This window comes from Microchirus variegatus (assembly GCF_963457635.1).
Source record: "Microchirus variegatus genome assembly, chromosome: 20".
Taxonomy (NCBI): Eukaryota; Metazoa; Chordata; class Actinopteri; order Pleuronectiformes; family Soleidae; genus Microchirus; species Microchirus variegatus.
In genome coordinates, this window is record NC_139821.1 from 8,353,841 (window position 1) to 8,368,184 (window position 14,344).

A 14,344-nucleotide genomic window follows, 5' to 3' on the forward strand; every position below is an offset into this window, starting at 1 on the left:
CCAAATTATTTCTTCACTAAAGACGCATTAATGTCTGACCCATTGTTGACTGAACCCTTAGAAGGCTGCAAGCAGCTTTATACTTGACCATAAGCTCATCATCATCATCATCAAGTGTGAACTAAGCTTGAAGTGAAGTATAAGACACACTAACAACCTGCCTTGCTCTAACATCATAGCCAGTCACATATAGTCTTTCACAGCACAGAAAGTTAATAACAAAAATAAAATGAAAACAAAAAAAGATGAAAAACTCAAGAACAAGAAACAAACAAAAAAATAGCTGAGATAATGAAGGAACAGAACAGAACGACTGAGGGAAACTAAGGGAGGTAAGTGATTGTAAACAATGACACTGATAATATCAGCGTTCTAAGGGTGTAATGAATTCCTGCAGCAACCTTTGAACCCTGTGTGGCAACTGAGTTGTGGAGAAAACAACAACATATGCTAAAAAAAGAAAAAAAAAATCATCTTTCACAATTACAACACAGGAATAAAACAACAGAAACAAATGAAAAGTCTCTCTGCATGGTAACATTGCGAGGTTTCGTCTGAGCCCCCTCAGTTTTGTTGTATGTTTCTGTGTGTTTGAACATACAAATCAACAAAGTCTCACCACCTTTATTAGATCATGCTAACTGTATTTGTTTGAATAAATAAATAGTGCAAATCTAGAATAAAGTATAGTATAAATATATATATATATATATATATATAGATTGATTGATATATAAAATGCTTAGTAAGTGGTATTTCTGTTCATCTTTGGTGCAATTGGACTTTGGATTTGTATAATCAATATTTCAAATATACCATAGACCACAGTATACTTGGACAAACACACATTTCTCATATAAACTCGTATATGAACATACAGACAAAAATATTACTTACTGAATTTGACAAGTAAATGAAACTTACAACATAAAAACAGAAAGGAGGAGGCTCAGACTGTTGGTTTATCAAGCTTGTGTAACAGAGAGCGTCTCAAAGACTGCCTTCGGAATATTTTAAAAAGAAGTTATCACTTATCTACCAATAACAAGGTTAGAAATTGAATGTTTCAAATATTTTTGGTCTCAGATTTCCAAGATTTCCCGCTTGAGGCAAATATTTTTCTACAAAATCTTCTTTCGCAAGCAAACGCCGTCAAGGAATGAATAACGCGAGATACCGTGAAGGCAGACCATGAGACTCACTCTGTGGTGAGGTCTGGAGGGGGTTAAAATCAAAACTTAAGACAATAGGGTGACAAATAAGCATCTGCTGGGGCTCATGGGTTGGTGGGAAAATTAAAAAAAACAACAATAGGGATTGGTATTACACCCTCTGGGTCAAATTACTATCAAAGTAAATTATGGATTATGTTCATTTTGAATTTTCTTCTACCATTATGTAGAATTGGCACCATCTATAGAATGTTTTAAATAACAATATTTCATTAATTGGGTGTAGATTTTCAAAAATCAGCCATGCAATTCAAACTAGTAATTGACCCAGGGGTCTAAGGTGTGTTTTTAAAAGTTTGACCTCAGTACCAGAGTGGGGTTTGCAGCCTGCATGGCCAGTAATGACTCATGGTATGTCATATCAGGTTGGGCTGGTACCACCCCTCCATGCCGGGCCCAGGCACTCTGGATCAGAGGCTCCATGTGAGCGGATGACGTTACCTCGAGCAGGAGCTCAGAGGATGGAGTGGTGGGTAGAAAGCTATGCATGGATGGTGGATGTCCCTGTGGTTCTATGGGGAACGCTCCTGCCGATGAGTCGAAGAGCAGGCTGGAGGATGAGTGAGGGATGGACTGAGCGGCTGAGTAGTCGTATGAGGGGATGAGAGGTGGGGGAGGAGGTGACTGGAACTCTCCTGCATCAGAAGAGGTCAAAGAGTCACTAGAAGGTTCTGGGCTTCTGTCCTTCATAATGACACCAGTGTGGTGGAGAAGGAGATTCCCAGGAGGTAACGGGAGCTCAGGACTGACATAAGTGTACAGCTCTTCTGTCACTGGCTGGAGACGGCTGTATGAACCCGATCCGCTTGATCCAGTTCCGCTGTTGTCCTCCAAGGGGAGGTCCATGGAGCTTCTTCTGGGCCGGTAAAGCCTGGATGCCAGAAGGTTTGGGTCTCCGGCGGCGGCTGCAGCGGCAGCAGCTAAATGAAACTCAAAAACACTTCCAGAAGACGGCGGCGCGTCAGCCATTACCGGTGGTGCAGAGATCGGGAAAGTGGATGGAGAAGCATGCTGTGGTGGAGGATAGCAGCCCTCGGATGAGGAAGAAGAGACGGAGCCACCAGTGGATGGATTCATCGGAGGTAAAGGTGGAGGGATGGGACTGTGTGTGCTCATCCTTTGCATGATGTGAGGATGCAGAAAGCCTGGCTGAGGTGGAGGACCAGGATCAAAACCCATACTCGCCGCAGCAGCCGCAGCTGCAGCTGCTTGTCTCTGCTGATGAAAACTTAAGTGACCAAGCTGGTGTGCAGTCATTGGGTATCCTCCATACGCCATCGCTTCATAATGGTCCAATAAGGCAGCTTGATTTAAACTTAACCTCCTCACTACTTCTTCATGCTCTGCTCTCATGTCTTTATAGCCATACAAACTCGGGTCAGACTGTCCTGGGTGATGCAGCGTCTCGCCGACGCCGAGTCTTTGAGCGGCTGCCGCGAAACCAGGATTCACCATGAACAGAGACGGGGTCTCGACACCCTCCATTCCAGAATAGGGGTGCAAGCTCCCCCCATATCGAACGTAAGCAGGCTGGAAGTGACGAGTGTGCGCCTCCAGAATGGATGTGCTCTTGCGTCGCTGGGTGTTGTACGCCTTTGGAGGTACAGAGGGTGGAGGTGAGAAAGAAATGGGGCGTTCAGGAATGGAGGGGAAGAAAATAGCAGTGGGATCGGGAAGAGTTGGGAGGGGAATGCTCCCTCCTGCTCCTCCTCCTGTGCTTGTTCCTCCACTGTAGGGGTGCGGCATTGAATGCTGCTGCGACAATGAGATACAATGGATTTAAGAATAAAACTTAAAGAGAGTGAGAAAGAGAGAACCACAGCCAAAAGGCCCACATTGTAATTAATACTTTCATAACAAACACCAACAGAAATAGGAATACAATTTTTCTCTCCACGCTAGAAACAAATGAAGTGGTTATTGAAGGACAGAGTGAACAGAGCTGAAATGAGATGAAGAAATTCAGTAGTGAGGAGAGGCAATGTGGGTTAAGACGGATCAGATGACACTGGTGCAGGCCAAGGACAGACAACACAGGGACAAGAGACACACAGAGATAGTTCACTAGTCAAAGTAGAACACACACAGACAGAAAAAAAGGCCAAACGCTGGCTTTAAGCTTGGCATTATCTTGATACATCTGCACTCAAGAAGACTGTTTTACCATTGAATTTCACCTTCAAAGTTCTCAAGTTGGAACTGAGCTGTTGCATTCAGTGACTTTAAATTTAAACACGAGTTATTAAAAACAAAAAGAACAGATCATAATGTATCTAAATAATTATAGGTTATAGGTATAGATATAGGTTTACATATCTTTGACACAGTATACATATGAACACTTTATATATGAGAGAAAATCTGAGTTTCTTCTGTTGAAACACTAGTCAATTTTAGTTAAGATAAATGGTTTTTCTGTATACTTTGTGCTAAATGAATAAAAACACAAACTTTGATATTAAAATGAGCAGATTTCCTGGTGGCAGATGCACAAAGTCGAACGTATTTGAACCTTAGAGCAACATTAAGGTTCAAGAAAGAAGTTTAAGTAACAACGTTTATGAGAAAGTGAGCGAGAGAAAGAGTGAGAAATATTTGGGTATGAGGAGTCACAACAATGTCTGAAAGCAACGTAAAGCTTCTAAAAATGTAGTTACTCAAGGTAAAAGACAATGCCATACACTTAGAGTATGCGGCACGTTCAGTTTTTTTATTTATTTGTTAATTAACAAACTTACCATATTGGCCCAGTCCCCAAAATTTGCTTGTACTTCTTTTTCCAAATATATGGTTTACTTATTTAATATTTAAGTCTACCTAGCTGTTAAACCTGTGACAAATACTGATTTAAGTATGTTGTACTTGCATCAACAAGTCTTTCAATCTGGGTTAATTAGTAAGGAAAAATCAAGCGAACCGAGGTCATTTGATTTATGAGGGGTTTTCGTCGATAGCAACAATGGAAACTTGTCAAATAGTCATTAAAGATTATTTTTAATTTTCAGACATTGATGTGGCCCAAACCCTTGAAATATGTCTGTCTCCCTTCCTCTCAGTCTCTAAGCGATGAAGACTGTGAACCTACGGGGGTGGAGAACAGGGCAGGCAGGCTGGCCCTCCGCTGCCTGGCGCTGGGCAGTGAAGAGGCAGGCTGAAGGGGTAAAACGGTCTCCAGGGCCTTGGAGAGGCGCCCGGCGAATGTATCTCTCTCAGCAGCGAGAGGCATGCCAGGGGAAGAGGTGACGTAGGAGGAGGAGGATGACAGATCGAGAGGAGGGGTGGAGGGCCGCTTTGGAGGAACTGCCAAGGATGGAGGAGCATGGGAAAAGGAGAAGGAGGAGGGGGGGACGCAAATGGACATGCTACGACCTCGACGACGACACGACGCAGACTGCAGGCCGGGGAGGGGGTGATGAAAGGGGGTGGGGTCAACATGTAAAACAAATAAATAGAAAAAAAGAGTTTACTTAAAACAGAAAACAACAATAACAGGAGAAAAACATGAAGTTTAAAGGGAAGGAACAGAAAACAAAATCAACTGTATGATTGAAGTTAGAAAATACAAAAATCTGGAATTCAAAAACATAGTTAGAATAAATTAACAGGAAAAAAACAGCTACTAACAAATTGAATGGTCGAAAAAGAAAATGTTCTTTACATGTTCTATTTCATACCATTAAAATGTATTTCTAAATAACATAATAACAGAAAGACTCTGTAATTATCTCGAGACAAAATAAGCAGAACAATGCACCCTAGAAAATGTATCTGAAATCAATATAATTTTAAACAAATGTGCAAAAACAGAAAATAAAAATTATGAAAAATAATTTAGTAAGTTACAGTTTACAAGTTAACAAAGACATTTCAAGTCACTTCAATACAAATCTAAAAAAACGACAGAACCATCCCTGAATTATTCAATCAGCCAACAAACAGAGCGATCATCCATTTCAGGAATAAATCAGCCAGAGCGGGTAGATGTAATTTGAAAAAACAACAACGTGTCATGAAAAGGTCATTCCACGGAAAAGTATAGAGGAAAAAAAGGCAACTTCTTCATTAGCAACAACGTGAAGAGGGTTTTTCAGCAAGACGTCTTCTGATTCAGCTTTGCTAAAAAGTCAACAGTTAAATGACAGTGTTTCAAAATAGTCCAGTCACTCACAGAACACCGACTGAATTTAAAATAAATAAATAAACAGCTATGTGTATAGATGAGGAGGCTGTGTGCCATAGACTATTTCATCAGCTGAAGATTTCAATAAATGTCATACTGAATCATATCTGATTGTTCTAAAGATAGGTCCAAATAATAATAATAATAATAATAATAATAATAACAAAAACAGTCGTATTATGCTCTTGTGTATTTGGTTAAAAGACCTAACTGTAATTTGAATTCCTAGCCTACTCACAAACACTGCAAACATCGTTCCATTTCACTCCCACTCCAAAATCACTTCACACTGATGAGTCACTCGTTTCAGCACATCTGTGAGTTTAGCATCATTCATAGATCTGTGCAAAAAAACACCTCAAATGACACCTACACATGCATCACATCTTATCTGGAACGACATCGCCACTCACCATTGGCTGCAGCGGCTGGGCATAGCCTGGGTGCTGCTGAATGGAAGCAGACGGGGTGGGGGGATAGGGGGTCTGAGGCTGGGAAGGAGGCTGCGAGGAGGGGGGGCAGCTGTACGACATGGTCAGCTGAGCAAGGTCTCCCAAGAACACTGAGGAACCCTGGCCACTGTCCATAGTTCCTTCAGCTGAGAGAGAGAAGTATGTTAAGATAACAGAAGAAGAATAACTATTCTCCTACCCATCATTATACTGAAGGTGCTCCACTAATGCCAACCTCAAATAAGGACCAAAACAAACATTCATAATTAATGAAAATACTCCAAGATATCTTAAATCATATTTTACAAATCAGCACATCACAGAAATAATCGACTTAAATTAGGTATTTATTTCATAAAATATGATAACATGGAGGCAGAAAGGTTGAGGATGTGATGATCTTACATATGTGAGGGATCCCCGTCTGATGATAGTGAAGCTGCTGTTGCTCCACTTCAGATTCTTCTGCCTCGGCCTGTTAATAACAAACACGAGTGAACCTTTCAAAATGAACAAATGCCCATCACATTCAAGCCATAGTGGTGTTTAGATCTCATGTCGCCTGGCCAAATTCCCACGTTGCACACCGGAAGTGATTTGTTTGTCAGCGCCAACCAAAGACTATAGTGAGAGAGCTGCAACAGGTTGGAGTGTGACTAAAAACACAAGAAGTGAATTCTACAGCACAAAAAATCCACTTTTTTTTAGAAGTTTGATGGGATAAATGCTTGTGTAGCCCCTGGTTTATCCCCACCCGCCCCTTTGCTGTTGCTATACACACAAGCGCTCCCTCAGTTAGGTCTGAGGGTATAAAAACAGTGAATAGAAGATGTTTTCTTCCAAACCTAAACTTTAAAAACTCTAATAAACATGAAGCACACACACAAACTGACTTGCGAACAACGTCAACAAACCTGTGTGTGTGAACTCTTGAGTGCTTCCTGTTGCTGCAGATGTTGTTGCTGCTGCTGTTGATGTTGCTGCTGCTGTTGCTGCTGCTGTTGTTGCTGCTGTTGCTGCTGCTGTTGCTGCTGTTGTTGCTGCTGTTGTTGCTGCTGTTGTTGTTGCTGCTGTTGTTGTTGCTGCTGCTGCAGAAGTTGCTCTGCCTCCTGCTTTCGCTTCTCTTCTTCCTCTCGTACAAGTTGCCTCTGTTCCCTCTTCCTCCTTATCAGAGACACACGGTCCTTGATTGCCTTGGCCATGGTCTTATGGTCACCCTCAGCAACATAGCCAGACTCGACCTGGAGGAGTTTAGTGACAGATGTTCTTATTATCCAAATCTCTTATTTCATTTATATTAAATCCATCACTTTCTTTTTCCACCCACTCTACAGTTCATCCATCTCTCTCTCCGTCACACACATACCATTTCCTGGGCCACGTCTTCAGGGACATCTTTGTTCAGGTCAAAAGAAAACTCGATGGCTTCGTTGTCCTTATATTTTCCTAAAATTAAACAACGAGGATGTAAATATGTTACTCACTCAATACAAATGTCTTGTAAATTAAAGGAAGCATTTCTTAATCATATGATAAAAGGAGCTAATTCTTTGCCTTTCAGTTTCTTGACGTCTTCTATCCTGAGCCAGAGTTTAATGGCAATCATTTCTCCGTCATCCTCTTCTGCCAATTCAACCCTGACGCCTGTTTCCTCCTGGAAGAAGGCATGGTTCAACAGGATCTTTATGGCATACCTGTAGAAACGAAGAAAGGAACCGGTGAAATGAAAATAAATTGTGAAAAATGAGGGTTAAACTGATTAAACTGATTAAACTTGTTAGTCCTTGAATAAGGCAGGCATTGTACGCCAATTCTACATTAATAAGAAAACAGAAGGGGCATTGAAGTTCATTAATTTGCTTTGGAACTTCAACATGACATGATTAAAAGTCCACAGACATCTTTCCATTTGCATTTGTGTTGTTTTAATTTGTGAGCAGAGATATCTTTACAAAGCCCTTGAATTTAACTTTTCAAAAAATCACAAAACTCAGTTGAACATTAGTGCAACGCCTCAAATCCAAATCACTTTATCATCCCTTAAAGACTATATGGACATTTCGAGAGACTACAGAACTTCCAAAAACTTAAATCCAAGAAAACAGCTTGTGTTCTGAGTGCGCCTCACCTCTCGTCTTTGTTTTTCCTGATGCAGCCCTCTATAATTTCCTTCACCTCTGGAATGGCTACCTTGTCAAAACTGCCAGGCTTCACCCCCTGCAGCAAAATCACGCACAGAGAAAGAGGATTGAAGTGAAGAAACTGGAGTCAAACGCACACACACACACATACTGGAGCATAATATTGGAAATGTGTTTTTTGATCCATACAACAGATGTATTCACCACCTGTTTTTTTTTTTTTTGTTAGTCTTGTTTTTGCTTTGGGAACAATATAGCAACGATTAAAAAGTAAAATAGAAAGAGAATATAGGAAAAGGCTACCAGACTGGAAAAAATTAAAAATCCTAATATATCCTTCCTGATAATCAATTAAAACTGTGGTGTGTGAAATACCCATCATAAAGTGAGTCACTCTAATAGACTGTTATGTGACAGGAAGGCATCCGACAGTGTGAGTGATTGACCAGTGATAATTTTCATATATATTTTCATACATATATAGATATATATACAGCTAATGACGAATCGCAGTGTACTTTTTAAAGGATAACAGTTGGGGTAAAATCAGTAGCTGAGCTCTAAGAGAAGACACTTCTGAGGCGAATAAATGAAAAGGCATTTGGTTGCAAAAGTGCAATTGGTTTGAAAAAGAAAGGAAAGAAGAGGAAGTTAAAAAGCAACATTTAATCACAGCTATTAACAAGATGATTGTAGGGTTTTAAGTGTATCTAAAAAGGCTGGTGTGAAAAGACTGCTTCTTTCAGGTGCCAAAAAAGTAAATGGCAGAAGATAAAAAGCATTCGGAAGTCCGACATAACTCACCACAAGGCAACTTAACAACCTGTCAGTTTGTTCAAACGCTGATAATGGAGGGGCGAAACAAAGGATGAAGCAAAAAAAATAATAGAGCAGGAACTAAATCCTGAATTTTGAAAAACTTCAGAAAACTCAACATTCTCTCCCTCCGTCATGCATCTGAATACCTTTCATGATTCTAGTTGGTAGTGCCCTCCTGGAATTCAAATAAAACTAATCAACAAGACGTTTAAATCACACAGATCGTAATTTTTAATGGGATCTTAAAAGGTTAATGCATACAAAAGGATTTATAAAAGACAGCACAAGTGACTCACCAGGAGAAGTACTCAGGAGAAGAAGTCTAAAGTTCTAAAGGTCGTTGGACAAAACGGACAAAACACTTTATCTCAAACTGTCTGTGACAGCAAATGACCACCTCATTCTGCCTTTTTCTCTTACTTTCTTGGCCTCTCCCCTGCAACCGCCCCACACGCTGTTACATAACTGCCCCCCCATGTCGCTTTCTCTACACACACATATATGCAAAAAGGACCAAACAAAGTTAGGAGCGATAGAGGAGGTAATGGTATTAAGTCTTAAGATGAAGCAGAGAGAGGGACAGAAAGAAAGATTTTAATTTAGCAGGGCTGATAGGAAGAAAAGGAATGTTCCAGAGGGACGTGGTCAACAACATTATGCATCAAGTCAGATGGTGGCAAATCAAGAAAGAGTCTGATTCCAGGGTCAGATGACGCAGGGAAACGTCCAGAAAGTGGAGGAAAAACACAAATTCGACCCATTTGACTCATGCCAAATGACCAATTAACAGTTGAATGACCGCTTCCTTAACATCGACTATGAGCTGTTACAGCTCATAGAGCTGTAACAAGGAAGGAACCCGTTTGTGTAAAACCAAGCAAATACTGTTTCAGTACGATTATGTTAAAACTTAATATCTTAAATAATATCTTCTGTCAAACACTTACAGAAGAAGAGAAGAAAGATAGGGATATGACAGTGGAAGGCCAGGCTGATGCAGGGAATGCATTCAAATACACTATCTCAATTTATTCTGCTCTGTAGATAACGTCTCAGACAGACTGTGCAATTTCAGCAATCTTACAGGATCACTGCAACTCGTGTTTGATGTATGTATGTGGACTATAGGGGGCTGAGATACTGAGGTCAAAGGTTACGAACGGCCAAGATAGCAGCGCGAAACGGTCAATGAAACGTCTCTGACACTGGCCGAAAATGTTCGCAGTCTATCTTGGGGTCACAGGACCATGACAACGGTGCAACGTAGACCCATGACTAAAGAAATCGTTTGGATCATTATGGGCCGACAGCTGCATAGGTCACGAGACACAGCTCGAGGAGCTTTCATTTGATTATCGTTATCTAAATTATAGCGAGCCAAGAATAAGTGCTGCTACACATTATTTTTTATATCTGGCATACAACGTAAAAAAAAACAAAAAAACTTTAACTCCCCCAACAGCAAATGTGTCTTGAGTTACCATTAAATTTTAATGTTCTGAGGTAACAGCTGCGCTAGTTCAGCTGAGGGGGGGGGGGTGTGATGCAGTCGTCCATAAGTTATTCATATCACCGCAATTCTATAGTACTACCAGTCAAATATTTAGGCGTGCTGTGATGATACTTGCTTTGTTTTTTTAATAAAGTAAATTAAATGCAGACACACATTTATCATAATAAAGCTTAGTGAACTGAAATTAAATAAATAACAGGAGAGAGAGAGAGGGAGGGAGGGAGGTGCAGAGACAAAACAGAGATGGTAGAGGAACAACAGAGGGATAAACACAGAAAAGAGATTTCTAGTATATTCCAACAGCCATTAACCATCACTGTCAGCGTGAACAGAGCTGTTCAGTCCCGTGAGGAAACCACAGAAACAGCTCTCATCTGCCTGTGTGTGTGTGTGTGTGTGTGTGAGAGAGATGAGCTCAGCAGCACTTAATCTAAAACAGGTCGTGATCGCATCTGTCTCTCCCCACGTGTGTGTTTTCATCTCTCTCTTTGTTTCTATTTAATTTTTGTTTACATTTTTTTTTTAACAATGCCTGTAAGTGTTAGAAAAACTAACAAGGGAATAAGGTGCAAATCAGAATGAGCTGATGCTAGAACATTAAAACCATGTGATTGAAGAAAAATATAGAGGTAAATGTTGATGCACTACTTGAGGGGTTGAGGCAGAGAATCCTTTTGCTGTCTTTAAAAAGATATTTAGGAGGTAGTAACAGGTCCAACCTTTATTTTTCAATGAAAACCTTTCAGATTGGTATTGTTTTGATGGCCTGTTTATAACATTTTGTGCAATGCAGTTATGCAAATTACGCAATTCAGTGCATCATTAGTTGCATAACGGCTATATTTTATCAGATGGGAGGAACTAAGGCTGAAACGATTACTCGATTAATCGATTACTAATTACAATGAATCTGTTTCAGTGATTTTTTAAGATTTAAACCAGTTTCTCTGATTGTTTCAGCTTCATTAATGTGTATATTTTCTTCATTTCTTTGCTTCGTATAACAAAGAAATCATTAAAACTGAATAATTTTGATTAGTGGACAAAACAGACGTTTGAGAACCTCATTATTTCCAGGTTTGACAAACACTAATCAACATTTTTTCAATGTTTTCTGACATTTTTACGGACCAAACGATTACTCGATTAATTGTGAAAATAATCGACAGAATAGTCGATGATGAAAATGCCATATCAAGATTGGCATTGGCCATAAAATAACTCATATTACTGGTTGCCCCTATATTTCATTTAGTTCTTTGTTTTCATCTGCAGATCATTTTTGAAGTGGATACATAATGTGATTCTCTTTTTTCCTCCTCAGCTTTCTCTCAGTGTGAAAAACACCTTTGGCCAGTAGCGCTAACAGCATTAGTTTTGCTCAAGGCCAAAACAACAGATTCTGTGAAGGGAACATTAGTTTTGGACTGACACGACAAAATATGCTCACTAATTCTCCCTTGTGAGTTAAAAAAAAAAAAAAAAAAAAACTAAACGTGTTACTCCACATTTCCATTTTTCTTTTTTCCCTCTTACAAAACAAAGTGTGTGGTGAGAGCGAGTGCAAGAGAGAGTAATCAGTTTCGAAAAAAAACAGTGTCATATGACAGGATCGTCTGTGGCTCATGCCAAACTTATTAATACAGTCAGTAAACAAGTATGGGTAGAGTGGCAAGGACAAGCCAGTGGAGGAGGAAGTCGATAAGTGATAAACAACACGTCTTATATGAACTTGGCGTCTCCACTTATTAATTTTTTTTTTTTTTTTTTACAGAAGATGAATGGACTTACACTAGTGACCCGCCTGTAGATCTGAGCGGCATTTTGACATTCAGAGTACGGATACTCTGAGGTGGCCATCTCCAGCATACACATCCCAAAGGCGTAGACGTCTACGGATTCATCGTACTTCTCTTCATACATCTCTGGAGCCATGAACTCAGGCGTACCTGATGAAAACAAAAAAACATAACTCGGCTTTAATAACCCGGTCACCATACTTTAATTATCCTTTAATATAGCTATTAAAGGAAGCTAATATGGCCATTGTATCTGTCCATATACAACTGTGAAAGTTGTAAATGATTTCATTCTGATTCACATTTTGTCTCAATCACAGTGCTGTGTCAGTGAGCGGGGGAGTAGCTACAGTAGAGCAGCTAAAGCCAATGTTTGCAGCTTCTTTTACCGATATATTTAAAGATAATATCTTTTGCATTACTTATCCCAACAACGTCAAACTTGGCACTGCACTTACTCGAGCCGGTAGCAAGACACCCGTCAAGTTTGACCGTCGGTTTGAAAGATATGTGAATAACACACAGACGTTCCTGGAATTTATAAGTAGATATATAATATAAATAAGAATAAACAACCTTAAAAAACCTTGTTCTTTGTTCTTCACTCAAACACAACATATGTCATGTGAAAAATGGCTATATTAAAGGTCATTGGGAAATTTGCATGATTGAATTTATGATCATTCAAAAATAATGAGAGGCTGAATCACTTTAAATCATTTCCTTGTTTTTGTCCTTGACCGAGAAAATGTCTCGTTGCTCTTATTTACTTCACTTATCCCTCTGGGAAATGGGTCTTTGACAACTATGCATTTGTCATGAGCAGAATTTGATCCTTTCCCAGATTATGAAGCTCCAAATAAATCCCATGACAGAGTGAAAAACATTTAAATTGCACAGTATGAGGCTCTTTTTATAAAGTACAGTAAGGGATGAAGAGAGGAAATAAATCCCAAAAGACTCTGTAAACAAAGTCGGACATGTCAAACTGCACATAGCATAGTACGGTTAGCGTTTGTGGATTCCTTTCATGTGTTCAAATATTTGAGGCTTGCTTAATTACTACGCAGCAGTTGTGAAATGAATAAAGCCGATCGTTTATTGCCTTTAGAGTAGGAGAGAATGTGCATTTGTCTTCTTTGCTTGGGAGCAAAACGCTTGAATAGCAGAATACCTGTGGTCAGCGATAGCTGACCACAGGTATTATGGAGCAGAACATGCAGTCTTTAGCTGCTGTGTGTGCGTGTGTGTTACAGGCAGGGTGTGTTTGCAGCCAGTGCATGTTCAGACAGCTTAATCCTAGCTCAGTAACAGACTGTGCGGTTTTCACTTTTTAAATATCGGCAGTTTGCTTTAACACCCGGACGTTTCAGCGGCAGTAAAGTTAATCTAGAGTAGGTGTGTGCACCTTGTACAGAATGTGTGCGGTTCATATTTTGCTTATACAAGACACAGATGTTATTGCAAAGGCAAATTATTTAAGAACCTACACATTTCATTCACATACACAACATTACACCTTGACAACAGGCAGGTGTGTCTGTGTGCAAGTGATAAGGAATTCCGTGTCCCTTTGTGCTTGTGTACATTCATCTTCTCACCTATGACACTCTTGGCAAAGGAAGCCCTTTTCAAAGTGGCCAAGCCCAGGTCTCCGATCTTCACCGAGCCCGTGGGCCCAGTGATGAAGATGTTGTCGCACTTCAGGTCCCTGTGAATGATGGGCGGCGTCCGGGTGTGCAGGAAGTGCAGGCCTTTGAGGATCTGTCTGCACCACGAGCGCAGGACCTTGATTTTCATCACCTTGAAACGCTTCAAGTAGCTGCGAGACAAGGAAAAACACAGAAGGCGGCTCGTCACTCTACAGTGAGATTAAGTGTTCAAAAATGTATAGATAGTATCAGGGTCAGCTGTATATCAACCGCAGTTTGTTTAAGAGGCATTTGTCTTGACATAAAACTACCCATTAGTTTCTTATTTGAAGGATGCTGTAAACAGAACTCGTAATAAACAGTGCGCTATCTTTGAATTGAGCTTTTGCTTTACTCGGATGATGCTTTATAAAGGTTTTGTATGACTAGAGCAATATTAATGAAGGACGTCGCCAAAAACCAACAAAGGGTGGAAATGAATCATGCCAAAGCCTGCAGCGGCAGACAATAGTCTGTTAATAGAGTGACATGGGAGAAAGACACACAATAACAAATT

At 40.1% G+C, this 14,344-nt stretch overlaps 1 protein-coding gene across 1 annotated transcript in view; it reads right to left on the minus strand.

The window, feature by feature from the left end:
• The window catches only part of wnk1b (WNK lysine deficient protein kinase 1b), a 92,324-nt gene that overhangs the window by 23,439 nt on the left and 54,541 nt on the right, over positions 1-14,344 (minus strand). The window contains exons 5-14 of the mRNA XM_083906951.1: positions 13,738-13,958; positions 12,129-12,286; positions 7,993-8,081; positions 7,419-7,558; positions 7,231-7,310; positions 6,779-7,105; positions 6,270-6,339; positions 5,826-6,010; positions 4,318-4,623; positions 1,542-2,987 (exon numbers count right to left, since the gene is read on the minus strand). Coding sequence (XP_083763077.1) covers positions 1,542-2,987; positions 4,318-4,623; positions 5,826-6,010; positions 6,270-6,339; positions 6,779-7,105; positions 7,231-7,310; positions 7,419-7,558; positions 7,993-8,081; positions 12,129-12,286; positions 13,738-13,958 — 3,022 coding nt within the window. The remainder of the gene's footprint in view (positions 1-1,541; positions 2,988-4,317; positions 4,624-5,825; positions 6,011-6,269; positions 6,340-6,778; positions 7,106-7,230; positions 7,311-7,418; positions 7,559-7,992; positions 8,082-12,128; positions 12,287-13,737; positions 13,959-14,344) is intronic.